Source organism: Fukomys damarensis, unplaced genomic scaffold (assembly GCF_012274545.1).
Source record: "Fukomys damarensis isolate Sample0158 unplaced genomic scaffold, DMR_v1.0_HiC HiC_scaffold_11, whole genome shotgun sequence".
Classification (NCBI taxonomy): Eukaryota; Metazoa; Chordata; class Mammalia; order Rodentia; family Bathyergidae; genus Fukomys; species Fukomys damarensis.
The window spans coordinates 5,904,492-5,920,423 of record NW_022900923.1 but is presented as its reverse complement, the minus strand read 5'-3'; the positions used below and the strand labels follow the sequence as shown (position 1 = coordinate 5,920,423).

Below are 15,932 nucleotides of genomic sequence, written 5' to 3'. Positions count from 1 at the left end.
AGAGCCCTTGTTAAACTAAATGCAGATTAGTATTTAGGTTTCGCAAAGGGTCCTTGCTTATCTGCTTGCCTCTGATGAAGTCATCACAGTCTGCAGTCCTCTGCAAATTGGCTTATTATACTCTCAGTTAGAAACCATAAGAATTGCTAGTAAAATGCTTTACGCCACCAGCATAGTGCTAATCTTCAATACTATGTGACCAGTGGGATACAATGATAAATTATTCACCCATCTACACCCCTCACACTTATCTATTATTTGTCAGTTTTACATCCCTTCACTCCATACCTCCTAGGGTGGGGCTGGGGTGAGTGGGGGTAGGGAGGGGAAAAAAGAAAATTTGCTCCTTAAGCAAAAAATAGAACTCAAATATACTGAGGCTGGTGGAACGTGAAAAATCATTTGATGTTACTAGCTTGTAACTCAAGCAATGTGAAGTGATAATGCAATATTGTCATTATGTAAATGATTTGGAATGTTGATTACCATAGGTAATGATGAAATCTAACATTAGAAAAAATCTTGCTTAGCGTTAAATTACACAATTATTCAAGCATGTCAGAAATAACTATGCAAAGACCTATTTTTATCATAAGAACCCATCTTAACTAGTTGAAAAATTGTCCTTGCGATTCATCCTATTTTATAAACAAAAGGTGCTGACTTTTGGCACCAGAGAGGGAAATGGGGTTCCTACTTAAAGAGCTCCACTAATGACCCGGAACACTTGCTCAGGAGGTAATGATATTATAATGTTTATAATGAGACTTTATAAAGCCGAAAGGATTAGAAAGCCCATTCCAAATACATTTGAGATTCACAAGTTCCTTTCCTTCCTTCCTCCCCCTTGCTAACTGGCCTAGAAATGACTCACAGGCAATTCAGTGGCTGAGCATCCACCTATCGTTCTTGGTGACTCACCTAGGACTTCCCTGTGCCTGGCTGTTGTTCTAAAAAGCGAACTGTTTCTGAGAACAAATCCTGAAAAGAGTGTTTCTAGATGTCACTGCTTATTGATGTAAATGCAGATCCCACACTGAAAAGAACAGGTGCAAACTGGGTTACTGTCCCATCCTTTGGGCCCTGTGCTGCAGTTTCACTGTGGCTGCTTATTGATCTGCCACTTGATGACAGTAGGCACTTAAGCATTTGCACCCCGGCCCTCTTCCCTCTGACACCAGCAACTTTATAATGGAGGGTTGACTGATATCAAGCCTGGGCAGGATCGTTCAATTTGATTCACATCCAAGCCCCGCATCCCTCAGAGTCTGGACTTACCCCCATCGTGGGTGGTTGCTTGCAAGACTGTACTGTTGATACTGTGGACTCCATTGAAGACAGAAATAAAAATCCAGTACTCTGTGTTTGGATTCAAGTGGCCAATGACATAAGAGGTTGTACCTGGGAGGATTCTCAGAGATTCATTCGAGGTAGAAGAACTCCAGAAAAGTGTATAATATTCAACATCTCCTTGCAGGTCTTGAAAAGCTGTTAACAGTAAGTGCAGAACAATGTGGTCATGGCTGATCAGGAAGGGTCTCGGGGGGGAAAAGACACAATAAATTCTATCACTGGCTGTTTCCAGAATGGGAGAAAAGAAAACTTAGAAACTTTCCTTTACAAAAGATTTGGAAATTTCTTTGTGGTGGTGCTAGTGGTATTAGATGTTTCAACAAATTTTATTATTTTCCTTATCCCACAGTGAATTGCGTAGAGTCACACATGGCATATAAACTCTTCAATTTCCTTTAAATATTTTAATTATTAAGCTAACAAAAGCTGTTAAAGGGACCCGGAAGGATGCTCATCTAGCACCCTTGTATGCGCTCTGCCAATGCAGTGGGGCCGTGCAGTCTGCCTTCCCGAAGTTCTGTCTCAGTAGAGTCTGGTAGGAGAATTAAGTTTATAATCACAGCTGTCACCCCTTTCACCTGGGTCCCTGTGTTCCTATGACACTGGCAAGCTCTTACCTGTCTTGCAAATGTAACTCATCATTGTCCCCTCCTTGTCCTTTCAAAAACCAGCCTAAAGTGTCTTTCCCTTCTTTCCCACCCAGTTTCTCCATTTCTTGCCCTGAGATCTGCTTTTCGTTATCTGCCTCCAATGATTCTGTTAAGAGGACGTGAGAATAGTCATGCTTCCCCAGATAGGGAGTAGTATGCTCTTCCTTGTGTCGATTTTATTTGTCAGGCCTGAAACAGGAGCTATGACCTTGGCTTGTGTTGCTGTGAGCGTGGAGGGCTGACCCGTAGCTTCCTGAAAGTGCACAGCACATTATGCATCCAACCCGCACAGCCCCTTCCTCTAAGAACTAGGAGGAGAAAGTGGCATTTCTCCGTAGGATTACTGACGTGCGATTTCTGCAACGTGTCGGATTGCCATACAGGGCTTGGAAAGTGACACAGCTTCGCGAGGACACGTATTTCTTTTAAGGACCCCTTTTCATTAAGATCTTGGGAGTCTGACGTAAAGATGAATGGTAGGATTTTTATTTTGTGTCGATGTTTTTCCTAAGCACACCACCGCTTTCACTTTACCTTCGGGGATATTTCTAAAAAGCGTGGTGAAGCCATCGCAGTTAGCGGAGTTTATATCAGGAGACCCTGAGCAATTAATTCGGAAAACTCTGGGAATCCAGAGGTTTCTTTTCTCTGATGCCACAAAATGTAAACAAGTTTAATAATGAGGTCATTACTATTCATGGGCAGGCATGCCTATCCATAGACTTCACCGCTTTCCTGCATGCTCCTATCAGTCAAGTACAGCAAAGCCACCTGTGTTAGGAGTGCAAAAGTTCATTTCTTTCATTAGAAGTATTCTTTTCATGGCTGACAGTATTATTACTCATTAATTTGTGGCTGCAATGGCTTAATGGAACGTATACTGGATTGAAGTGCATGTTACATTTTATCTTAAGTGAGCAGACTGAGTAGGAAGCCAAGCCCTTAAGATGATATTAATAAGGACCTTAAAACTATTTACAAATAGAAATGGATTTTACTCAGACCAGGAAATGTGCCTAGTATTCTTTGTATCAAGTTCTGATCTCTACACTTGGGTAGACAACATTCAATATATTTGGACTGGAACCACTGGTTCAAGACGGCATAGATCACAGGTCAGTGTCTGGAGGAGATCCCACTGCATGCCACTCTTCTCCCCGCACCGTGTCCACCTTCTGAAACAGAGCAGAGCTCATAGTCTCCAAGATGTGAGGACAGGATATGGTTTTGCTCTACTGTTGACGGCAGCGTAGTGCATATTCTAGGGGCTCGTGGAAGTGGAAAGAGGCGACGGCTTAGGACGACAGGTGCTGGATTTCTGCCTGCCCCGCCTTTGCCAACGTCTGCTTCAGTGCTTGCTATGGTGTGAATGCAGGTGTCCCCCGAAAGCCTCCCACAATCCTAGGTGGATTCTTGGAAGGTGATGGATCCTGGGTGCTTGGAGCTGACTGACGCTAGGAGGTGGGCTCGCTTGGGAGCAGCGGTCCCTGTGGCCGGGCCTGGAAGGGTCCATCTCCCTCCCAGCTCCTCCCTTCTCTCTCTGCTTCTGGTCCACCTGAATCTGTGCCATGCACTCCTGCCTTGGAGCCCCCTGACTAGGGACTTAGACCTCTACAGACCTGTGTCTAAACAAACCTCTCTTCCTTTAAGTTTCAGGTTTTGGGTATCTAGTCCCAGGGACAAGGAAAATCGCAAATCCTCATCAGGCTCCTCCTCACCAGCAGCTCGCTAAAGAGCAGAACATGCAGCTGCAGTTCCATAGACCAGCATGATATTGGTATTAAAGGCTGCTGACCTTGAATTTGCCTCTGAGTGAGGGAGGCTATTAAAAGTGAAGCAGCTAGGATGAGGAGGTGAATTTCACCTTCCCTCTCTCCTGAGAAAACCTGGGCCTGAATGCAGTTCTCTTCCTATAAAGAAGACATCACACGGCCTCTTCATTGCAAGATAAGGGCAATTCGGTTGTAAACCTTTAGAAGCAGAGTTTAGTTTTCTGTATGCCAGTCTTTCTACGAGAAGAGGATGAAGGTTTTATAATCCATTAGCATGGTGTTCCCCAAAATAAGGAAAGCCGCATGTTTGTGCAAAAGAAGCCTCTAGAATACAAACACAGACACGAAGAGGGATATGGGGATGGGAGAGAATACGCCTTAATAAGAAAGGAAGGCAACTGGGCATGACGCTGCACACTTGTATTCCTGACATCCTGGGAGGCTGAGGCAACTGCAAGGCCCAGCCCAGAAATAGCAACTTAGTAAGAACCTATGGGGGTGGGGGAGAAGAGGAAGAGAGGGGTTTGGGCAGCAGCTTATTGTATGGGTTTAATTATCAGCACTAAAAAAAAAAAAGCAAGGGCAAAATTAAAACTATGTTGAAAAGCAAAACAAATCAACAGAAGTAAAAATTATAAATAGGGAAGACAGAAAACCTAAAAAAAAAATGTAATAAATAACCATGGGTGTAAAATATCCTATTAAACCTCACTTAGACTCGTAAGTTGAATTGAGTACTACAGTTTCGTCCAAAATAATAATACGTACAAATAATAGACATGTCATAGAATTCCACAACATTTCGAGGCTAAGTTAAAAATTAAAGATGGTCGGCAAAGGAGAAAAAGCTCAGACAAACTTCAGACTTCTCATATAGAACATAAAATGGTGCCAACAGTGGAACAATTTCAAGAAGTTTTAAGAGAAAATGTGTAGATTCAAGATCATGCACATGAAGATTATTGCTTACGTGCAAAAACCACAAAGACTTTCTACACAGAGTGAGATTAAGAGAATGTGCTAATATAGGCAAAAATTGAGAAAATAAATGATGTTTTAACTTTCATAATAAAATGAGACAAGAACATTCTCTGGGCCACAGAAAGATAAAGCAAGATCCAGAACTCAATCTCCTGCCTTGGAGCCCCCTGACTAGGGACTTAGACCTCTACAGACCTGTGTCTAAACAAACCTCTCTTCCTTTAAGTTTCAGGTTTTGGGTATCTAGTCCCAGGGACAAGGAAAATCGCAAATCCTCATCAGGCTCCTCCTCACCAGCAGCTCGCTAAAGAGCAGAACATGCAGCTGCAGTTCCATAGACCAGCATGATATTGGTATTAAAGGCTGCTGACCTTGAATTTGCCTCTGAGTGAGGGAGGCTATTAAAAGTGAAGCAGCTAGGATGAGGAGGTGAATTTCACCTTCCCTCTCTCCTGAGAAAACCTGGGCCTGAATGCAGTTCTCTTCCTATAAAGAAGACATCACACGGCCTCTTCATTGCAAGATAAGGGCAATTCGGTTGTAAACCTTTAGAAGCAGAGTTTAGTTTTCTGTATGCCAGTCTTTCTACGAGAAGAGGATGAAGGTTTTATAATCCATTAGCATGGTGTTCCCCAAAATAAGGAAAGCCGCATGTTTGTGCAAAAGAAGCCTCTAGAATACAAACACAGACACGAAGAGGGATATGGGGATGGGAGAGAATACGCCTTAATAAGAAAGGAAGGCAACTGGGCATGACGCTGCACACTTGTATTCCTGACATCCTGGGAGGCTGAGGCAACTGCAAGGCCCAGCCCAGAAATAGCAACTTAGTAAGAACCTATGGGGGTGGGGGAGAAGAGGAAGAGAGGGGTTTGGGCAGCAGCTTATTGTATGGGTTTAATTATCAGCACTAAAAAAAAAAAAGCAAGGGCAAAATTAAAACTATGTTGAAAAGCAAAACAAATCAACAGAAGTAAAAATTATAAATAGGGAAGACAGAAAACCTAAAAAAAAAATGTAATAAATAACCATGGGTGTAAAATATCCTATTAAACCTCACTTAGACTCGTAAGTTGAATTGAGTACTACAGTTTCGTCCAAAATAATAATACGTACAAATAATAGACATGTCATAGAATTCCACAACATTTCGAGGCTAAGTTAAAAATTAAAGATGGTCGGCAAAGGAGAAAAAGCTCAGACAAACTTCAGACTTCTCATATAGAACATAAAATGGTGCCAACAGTGGAACAATTTCAAGAAGTTTTAAGAGAAAATGTGTAGATTCAAGATCATGCACATGAAGATTATTGCTTACGTGCAAAAACCACAAAGACTTTCTACACAGAGTGAGATTAAGAGAATGTGCTAATATAGGCAAAAATTGAGAAAATAAATGATGTTTTAACTTTCATAATAAAACGAGACAAGAATATTCTCTGGGCCACAGAAAGATAAAGCAAGATCCAGAACTCAAGGTTGGGAAAGTTTAGGAAGTAATGTTAAATATTGAGGCCATTTTAAGAAAAGAAAAAAAAAACATGTTAAATGTTATATAACTACTACAATAATTTACAAACCAAACATTGAAAACGACAGGTGAAAGGAAAGGTAGTACTAGGCTAAATTTTTACTTCACATAAAATAGAATGCTATGAAAAAATAGGAAGGTATCACTAATCACAAATAACATAAAAACATTTAAATTTTAAAATGCCTATGAATAGTTTATCTGAACACCTTGGGGCTGGTTGAGATCACGGGATCATTGGTCTGGAAAAACAGGGACTGTAGTAGTTAGCTAAGTTGCTGTAATCAAGAGCCCCCGTCTCATCCTGGTTTGGGCTGAGATGTTAGAAAGCAACTGGCCATCTCTGATGTCTCTATTTTTCCCATCTAGATGAGGACCCAAAACCCTATGGTATGGCGGATCCGTTAGGTGGAAGGATCTTAGCTCCTTAAATGACCAAGAAGACTAGAAAAGAATACAGAAGAGCAATGGGTTGTACCTCTCAAGTTTTTGGTTTTCTGCATGAATCTCACAAAATAAGATAGAAAACAAGTGAAGAATTTTGGGATGGAGGCTATTAAACCTCACTTAAGATTTCTTGAGTGTTAAATGTGTTGTGGTAACTTTGAAGTTAAAAGCTGAATAGGTAAGGCACAATTATATAACTAGGAAGTGAGTTAAGAATACTAGCTTGTATTAGAAGCAATAAGTAGGAATGGGGATTTCTTGTTGATTATTTTAAACATACATATGCTGGCAAACATTTTTCAGATATTCTGACCTTCTTACATGTAACCCATATGTTGTGGACCTCATACATTTATCTGGCCAGGTGGGACTTTGACTGTAGCATATCCGGCCTGCCATCTTGCCGAGTTCTCACGTGGCCTCTTCTTGTGTGGAGGGAGTGATTCTTATAAAGACACTAATCTAGTTAAACCTAAATTACTTGCCTACTGGTCCCATGTCCAAATGTGGCTACAAGAAGAGTCATTGATTCAGCATATGAAGGGTAGAGGGACGCAAACATTTAGTCCATCAGAGAAGGGCTAGTTGGAAGTGCTCCTGCACAAAATTAGATTATGCTCCTTACATGTTCTTGGGTTATTTTTAGAGATGATCACCGATGTCAATTACATCCTCTAGTTGTTTTGCATCTTGATTAGGGCTCACCAAAGTATAGTTCATAAGCCAGGTCTGGCTTGGAGGACAAATGTGGTTGGCCAACTGTTTTTATTCAACCCGTGAGCTGAGAATGGTTTGCATTTTTAAGTGGTTGTGGGGGGAGAAGCCAAAGGAAAAGTATAATTTGTAACATATAAAAACTGTATGAAAATCAAGCCTCAGTGTCCGTGAGAGTTGGGCTGGAACAGGCACACTTGCCTAATGAGAGATCATCTGCCACTCTGCACTTGCTACAATGACAGCATTGAGTAGTTCTGTCAGACTGTATGGATCAAGAGGGAAGTATTTACTGCCTGGCTCTTTACAAAAGAATCTCTTGTCCCGATCTAGATCAATTATAGGAAACCATTCCATTCAATAGGTCCTTCTAATTTATTCATAAGGGCTGAATTCCTCAGTCATCTCTCATTAACAGGCTTATTGGAAGGTAACTCTGCTCAGCTGTAAAATCCTAGATGGTCTTTATTAAGCTCATTTCATGATAGAATGTGTTGCTCTTGGGCAAGGATTTGCCAAATTAGAGTCTGATTTCCCACATTCTCTAGTGCACAGATACGTGCCATCCACTCAGTAGTTTTCAGAAAATTTGAGCTAATAATCAGAACTATTTCTAGAGAAGAGGCTTTACTCTGCCTGAAGGTAACACTGCTCCTGTCAGGAAGTGGGAAGATTTTCCTCCTGGGCAACAATCCAAGCCAGCCTCCCTAGTTTTCCCAACAAGATACCTCCTGTCTCCTCTCTAGTTTGTGCACCCTTTGGTAGAAAACGGCTGCTCTTTGGAAACTCCCCAGCTACCTTGGGTTCCTTGTATTTCCCCTCCTATCAGCATCCTGCCAGAGAAAACTGTATTTAAAGGAGATAGTATATTAAATGTGTTAATTATTCATCACTCTGTATGTGGCTATAAAAATAGTATCACTAATTTCCACTCCTAAAGTAAACTGCAATGGGCAAACAGGGACCATGTTAGTTAGCTAAGCTGCTGTAACCAAGAGTCCCCAAAATACAATGACTTAAGTGAAACCAGCATTCACATATATCTCACACTATGGCCTTGATGCGAGTGAAATAGATTGTGCCCATGTGGTCACTTGAGAGTTCAGGTTCTACCTCAGCTGTGGCTTTGGATCCCTGAGGGTGTTGGCCACACCTGTGTAGTGGAGACTACGAACATACCCGCATCCACATGCCAGTCAACAGAACAGGACAAGAGAGAGAAGAGGGACGTACTCAATGCTGTAGGCCAGGGCCCAAAAAAGCATACATTCCCTTTCACATTCCTTGGTGCAAACAAACTCAATCGGCATTTCTCGTGGTCATAACTAATCACTAGCAAGGCTGTTAAATGTACTTGCTAGATTAGGGCCAAGAACATCACTCAAAGGAAGGGGAAGGATGGACACCACACCATGACTAGTACTTTCCACCATGGCAACTAGATTTGCTAAGTTGTTCTGTTTAGTGAAATAATTATAAAGTTAATTACGTATCGCCACTGTAGCAATGCTGCTATCTGAATGCCTTACAGAATTATGCCTGAGAATTTTATCAGGCATGGTTTCCCAACATGTTTGATAGAGAACACATCCTGCACATTCCAGAAAGAGCCTTCCACCAATACTAAATGATTATCAAGTGCTAAGCACAGACGATTTCACTTAATCCTGGCTACAACATTTTAGGGCTGTTACTATTAGTCTCACATTTCAGATCAGGAAGCTGACGGTGAGTTGATATGATTTGCTGTAGGTTACAGTGCTAGAAAAGATTGGGTCTAGGATTTCAGTCTCAGTCTTCTTGATGTAAAAGCCTGTTTCTTGGCCAGGGATTTAGTTCAATGGTTCTGCCACCTGCTTTGAAAGGGCAAGGACCTGAGTTTGATCCCCGGTACAAAACTAAAAGCCTGTTTTTCAAATCCTTTCTTCATATGGCCTTTTGGTTGGGGTTAGTTAGAAAAATCTGAAACTCTGAGAATAGACGGAATCCATAGCAGGTGAATTGTAGTATGACAAGAAGATGCAGAAAGAATCTTGAGAAAAGTTTTTATTTAGGGGATGAGGAAAAGTAGTAGTTGGTGAGAAAGGAAGGCTATGGTTCTTGGGGGGAGTAAGGGAACATTCATTATGCTGGTTCTCACACGCACATGCACACACGCGTACACACACACACACGCGTGCACACACACACACACACACACACCATAGTAGCACGGCATTGAGAAAAGAACCTCAACTGGGTCACTGGATGATAACTGATGATGGCTAGAGGATCGCATCAGGAGGGGACATAGGGAGAGGACAGGTTACAGTGGGTGCTCACTGGGAGGCAAAAGCACTCTACGCACTTGGATAGCCAGTGTGACTGGAAGAAGCAGAGACATGATGGGGACCCACGATGGTAGGCGCTTCCCAGAAGAGGCAACAGTTTGAATTTGCATGTATCGCTGCAGGAGCACGAGGCGCTCAGACAAAGCCAGAAATTTTCCCCATTATAAAATCTGGTAGTTTCTGACTGGGAGATGCCTGAGTTCCTCATCGCTGGCACACAATACCAGACACCCACAACTCTAAGGAGGAAAGGCTTAGGGATTGGCCCCAAGGTAGGGCAGCAGAGGAGAAACTGCCCGTGGCATGGTGGTGGGAGGCAGAGTGATCAGAGGAGGAGGAGGGAGATGGACGCTTTCAGGCCACGCCCCCAGGGACCTCCTCAGATTGGACTCTGCCTACCAGCATCACAAACGCATCCATGTCTAATCACCTCCCCAAAGCCCCAGCTTTTTGTGCGTGAGGTTTTGGGGGGATCTAGATCAGGGTGATGTAGATGCTTTTTCTGAGTTTGAAATTCCCTCTTCATGGTGACATCTGCATCACACCTTGCACATTTTTCCGAATTCCCTGAGATATTATAATCTAGGAGTCAAGTCATTCATTGACCTGTCCATTTCCAATGCCCAGGACAGAAGGAAGAGAGGAACAAGGAAGAGAGGGTGGAGAGCAAGACAGAAAAAGACAAAGAGGGGAAATGGAAGAAAAAGAGTGAGCCAGGCCAGGATTTACGAGAAAGTTATGAACACCGGAAGGGTGGGGATGAGCTTCAGCAAACTGCAAGGCTGATGACATTTGGGTGATCTGTCACTAATTTCCTCAATCACTACCCCTTTGGGGCTCTCTGGCTATCACTGACCTTGGCCGCGTGCCCCTCGCAGAGAACAGCCTGTCCGCCACACTCACTTCCGGCCTTCTCCTCCTGGCCTTTGCTTGGGAGTGAGCGGTCAGAACGCGGGCAAGGATCTTTGCAGTTCCTTCTCGGTGAAACGCTAGTCACCACTATAGCTAAATGTGTGAGAAATCAGGAAGATTTGATGCGGAGCCTTAAGACCGAAGAAACAATCTAAGGGAGGCATTTTTGTGTCTTCCTATAATAATATATTTTATAACATATCCAAAGTATATTTTATTTAGGAAAAATAAGCTGCTCTGTTCCATAAAGGAGAACTACTACGTCCATGGGGACCAGGATACTGTGGGTGGAGAGGTCACTTCCTGCCTGCAGGGGGAGCTGCTGCTCACTGCCAGCTGGTATTTTATTTCCACCAACGTGGCCACAGTTCCACTCGCTCATTTGATTTTTCAGGTCAACTACCAGATTGTCAAATTTATGTGACTCTGCTGATCACGAAATGGTGGCAAAAACCTATTTTCTCAAACGCTGTCGGCAAAATTCACATAAAGAATGGGGGAAGAAAATGCGGCCTATGCGTCGCCCAGATGCAATACCTGCACCCCCACGCCCAAAAGTTTTTTGAAGAAATGCAGAGGTGCCTTTACTTTGCATAACCTCACCTATTTGGTGCTGATGCTTAAAACTGGCCCTTCTAAAATGTTCAGTAACTCATCCTTATGATCTGCTATCATCTACATTTTGCTACTAAAATGATGGAATGTGGCAATGATCAATCAATACGGTGAATGTTGCAAGTAAAATTTTGTTACAGTAAAAGACACATTCCCGCTATTCCTCGTCAAAATACCTCATCCCTTCAAGCATACGTTTCCTATTGTTGCTGGCAATGTGGCTTTTACTGTAATAAGTTGCCAAAATCATTTAAATATTGATTGTGATTTTTGATCACCCCATATTACTTGGAGGTTTGTACTGAAGAGAGGATTTTTTAAAATTCTTTTTGGGGGGTGCTTCATCTTTTTGCTTTTGCTTTTTATTTTACTGGTATGTTTTCGATATACACAACAGTAACATTTATCACAGGGAATTCGTACCTGTACATAACACATCTTGCTTCTTTTCTTTTCCCTCCATTCGCCTCCCCTCCCTTAATCCTTTCCCCTCTTTATCTTTAATAATATGGTCCATGATTGTTTGAAAGGCAATTATAAGCCAAAATTGATAATTTATTCCCATGATTTCGACTACCGGTATATTCAATCTACAGGTTTATGCTGTTCAGAGTAGCAGTCTCTGTGATATTTTTGTACCAATCAAGAAAACAATTTACAATTGAAGTTGAAGAAACTCTGGGGCCCTTCTGTAGAGGAGTGACTGGTTAATTTACTTAAGACAGCAGCTTGCACAAAGGAAGAAAAAGATAATACAACAGCTTTTGCAGAGCTGACCCTCTTCGGAGGGTTAACCTTTGTGCTCACAAATAGTTATCTGAAAAATTTTCAAGGTAGGGATGGAAATAACAGCAGATTGCATTACCTACATCCTGAAGGTCAGAGGTTCAGATTACTAAGGTAATGAAACTTCAGCGAGCCACTTCAGATCCATTAGCTTTGTCAGGTTTTATAAGCACGCTAACTTCAGGCATGCAATTATAACAGAAAGGACCTATATTGGTGAAAATTCAGCAGCCGGATCTTCACAGAATTCAAACGTCAGAGCAGGGGTCTGAGCTTACTTGTGTGACCAGGCTTCTAAAAGGAGCCGGTTGGTGAGTTAGAGCAGAGAGAAAGGAGAGGTGAGGACTCCTCACATAGACCTAAACATCCCTATGTAAAGACCTCCATTTTCCCAGGGTGCGTCAGAGCAGAGGGGGAATCATCAGATCGATTAACTCTCATTCTTCCAATAAAGTAGTTTAAGAGCTCCCCATACAGGTGCCACAGATCATCAGAAACTCCAGCCTTATAAAAACCCTAGGCTTAGCTTTTTGTAAAAACCCCATCTCTGGTGGCCACATAGCCAATGGAACCAGAGCGGCTGTGGTCTGGCTTGAGGGCGCCCCCTACAGGTGCATGTACTAATGGCTTCACCCTGGCCAGCGGCACCTTTCGGAAGATGGCGGACCCTCTAGGAGGAGGGCCGCGTGGGAGGACATGAGGCCCCTGGAGCTGTGCACTGAAGGAGACTGGGGACCCTGGCCCTTTCTTGTCTTTCTTTGCCTTCTGGCTGCAGTGAAGCCAATGGTTCCCACTGCCCTATTTCCCACCACGATGTTTCTGCTTCACCACAGCCCCAGAGCAAGAGAACCAACAGACCGTGGACTGAAACCACAGGGGAAAAAAATCAACCTTTCCTCCTTATAAGTTGATTCATCTCAAGTATATTGTCACAGTGACAGAAAACGGACTAACACACCTACTGGTTTTAATTCAAAATGAATGACAACGAGTATTTGTTTTAACCAATAATTTAGATCAGATAACAATAACATCTGAAGCACATTCAGGGGTCCTAAAAGAAGCATTTGTCTCCTCAGGCTATAACACAACTCAAAGAAGCCTCGCAACGATGTAGTCACTAGTGCCCAACCAGTGCAACTTTACCTATGCATATATAACAACCGATGACTGCTCCAGAGGGCTGACTGTTCTTTCATAACCTGCAGTATTTTAAGTGAGCCATCACAAATCAGATATGTCTCAATGTTTGGCATTATACTAACAAATTTGGATTCAAGTACTTTCAGATCTCAAGTCATAAGTATAAGAATAGTTGTAACCATATTTCCAGGGTAGATTCAGTTGTTTTTCTTTTTTCTGATTGCCATAATGAGTCGCCAAGAAAAATCTAGCAGATCAGATGTTAAGTGCTAACCTACTGGTGTATAAGCTCTGAAATTTCAGTTTGTGGCTTCCAAGTTGTGGCAACAGCTTAGGTGCGTACTTGTGAGGGCTTCCAAACAACAGTAAAGAGTGTTCTATTCAAAGCCACGATGAGAAACAGCTTTATTATAGAGAGGCAGGGTGGATGTTCAGGTCTCATTCACCTATTTTGGCTAGAATTCTATCCTGAACCACCACTGAAGAGGATTCTGCGCATTACTGCATCCTCTTAGGTGGTTCTGGCCAATGGATGACGAGTGACAGGACGTGGAGGTTGAGCTTTATGTATGAAAGTGAACCACACTGCCCGGTATCATATTATTACATGGTCAGTTCCGTCACAACCACCTATCAGATCTCTGTCGTGACAGAGGCCACATTCCACATTTGAAAGGGAATAGGAGGAGGGCGAACAGATCAGGAAGCGTGAAAGAGGAGAGAGCTGGCCTTCAAAAGGACTAGCATAGGGACCATGGCTTTTTAGTTTTTAATGTTCCATTTTTAATTCCTTTGGGTTTTATACATGAAGGGAAAGCAGATGTCACTTTCCTGTGTGGGACATAATACCTGAAACCCACAACTGAAAGGAGGAGAGTTTTATTTAGGCTCGCAGTGCGGTGCATGGTCAGCGGGCTCCAAGGCAGAAAGGGCATCGTAGAGGGCTTAGTGGAGGAGAGCTGCTCCCCTCATGGTGGCCAAGAAGTGGCAAGAGGAGGAAGGAGCTAGGGAGGGAGATACTCTACACCCTCCCCGGTCATGGCTCCAGTAGTCCCGCCCCCTAGAGGCACATTTAGCTCCGAACTCGTGATCCAGTCACTCTTGGGAAGCCCCGCCTCTGAGTGTCACTCTTGATCTAAACCATAATAGAGGAAAAGCTTTCTTACTTGGTTTAGCCCATTTCACATCGATGGCCGTGTGGTTGAGGACACTCACGGTGATGTTGGTTCCTCTCTCTGGAAAACCAGCTAATGTTGTCACGGTTGCTTCTTGGCTTGGCGTGAAACCCACTCTGTTGTGCACTAAGAGCTTGTACTCATAGGTCGTAAACCTAAAGGTTGTTTTAAGAAAAAAAGGTCACTTACATTTTAGCTTTACAGAAAATAAAATACATAATTTCCTTTTTCCTCACAAAATAAAGAATGTATGTGATCAGTGTCTTATATGCATGCATGAAAATGCCCAATGTTTTATAACATTAACACACAATAACAAATATATATATCTGTATGGAAAAATATAGGTTTTTCTCCTTTCCTTCCATGAAGTGCTCAGTTTCTTTTCCTCCCAGAAATATATTATGTTGCCTTTCCTCCTGACACATAACCTATCACTAGTTTTGTAAGTCTCTAGCCTTAACCAAAGTGTCAGGGAAATATTTTTTTTAGGAATGTAAGCAAATACCCCTATGTAAAACAAATGTGGTTTACTGTTTTCGCACTCCTATCATTTTCAAAAGTGGAGAGGATTACGACTCAATTCAAGTTGCAATTATGAACCTGGCAACCTGCTGGCTTTCTATCTGAATTGGATCCTGAGAGTTTTCTGCTCTTCTCGTGGGAACCTCACCCATTTTCAGTATCAGACTCCTCATCACCGTCTTCTCCCTGTCCCCCAGCCTCTCTCCCACAATCCCACTGGCAGGCGGAGGAACCCACCGATGAACGTGTAATTGTGACCGATGCACACAGCGTCCTCTCGCTGAACCCCAGTGAGCTGTGTGTGGCCGCGGTGAGGACGTTTTCTGGAGTCGTTAGAGGGTTACCTTGCAGAAGCACAATAGAGGACCTGGGGGTGGGACACAAGGAGGACTCTCCAAGTCCCACGTCACACCGTGGCGGCTCATTCGTCCAGTCCCACGCTGCCCACACAGGAAGATGTTACTTATAGACCAAAGCGGGCGATGACGAGGTGGTGCTCATGGGGACACTGGCACCAACACGCGGAGTGATGTGAGACCGCCCTGTGCAGGCACTGGCTTCGGATCAGCAGCCAGAGGGCACCGGTCACGGATCAGGGGTCCTTAGCCTCCTCTGCCTCCAAGGCTGGGCACAGTTTTGCCTTAGGGGGCCCCCTCTACCCATGATGGTGCGAAGGGGCAGAGCCGGGAGCAGGACTCTGAGCACCAACTTCCCAGGGAGGATTCGCCGTGCTTCTGAGTCACTGAGGTAGACGTCTGCTCGCCTCTCCGCTTCTCGCTCTGGGCGACGAGGCAGCGTCCCAGGGCTCGGCCTCAGCTGTGTTTCAGGGCGTTGCTGTGCTCTTGTGACTGCTGGGGGCTCCGTATTTACGCACTTCTCAAGAAATGCTAAAGTTTCACCTTCTTCTCGTCCCCCTTGTCATCTCTTCTCAGGGGTTTACTGCCTTCTCCGCCTTTCTCTCCTCTGTCTCCTTTCTTCCTCCCCCTCCCCCTCCCCCT

At 43.4% G+C, this 15,932-nt stretch overlaps 1 protein-coding gene across 1 annotated transcript in view; it reads right to left on the bottom strand.

Annotated features, from left to right (window-relative positions):
• Positions 1-15,932, bottom strand: part of Ush2a (usherin) — a 678,059-nt gene that overhangs the window by 198,947 nt on the left and 463,180 nt on the right. Inside the window, exons 43-44 of the mRNA XM_033762039.1 lie at positions 14,401-14,564; positions 1,279-1,488 (exon numbers count right to left, since the gene is read on the bottom strand). Of these exons, the coding sequence (XP_033617930.1) occupies positions 1,279-1,488; positions 14,401-14,564 (374 nt within the window). The remainder of the gene's footprint in view (positions 1-1,278; positions 1,489-14,400; positions 14,565-15,932) is intronic.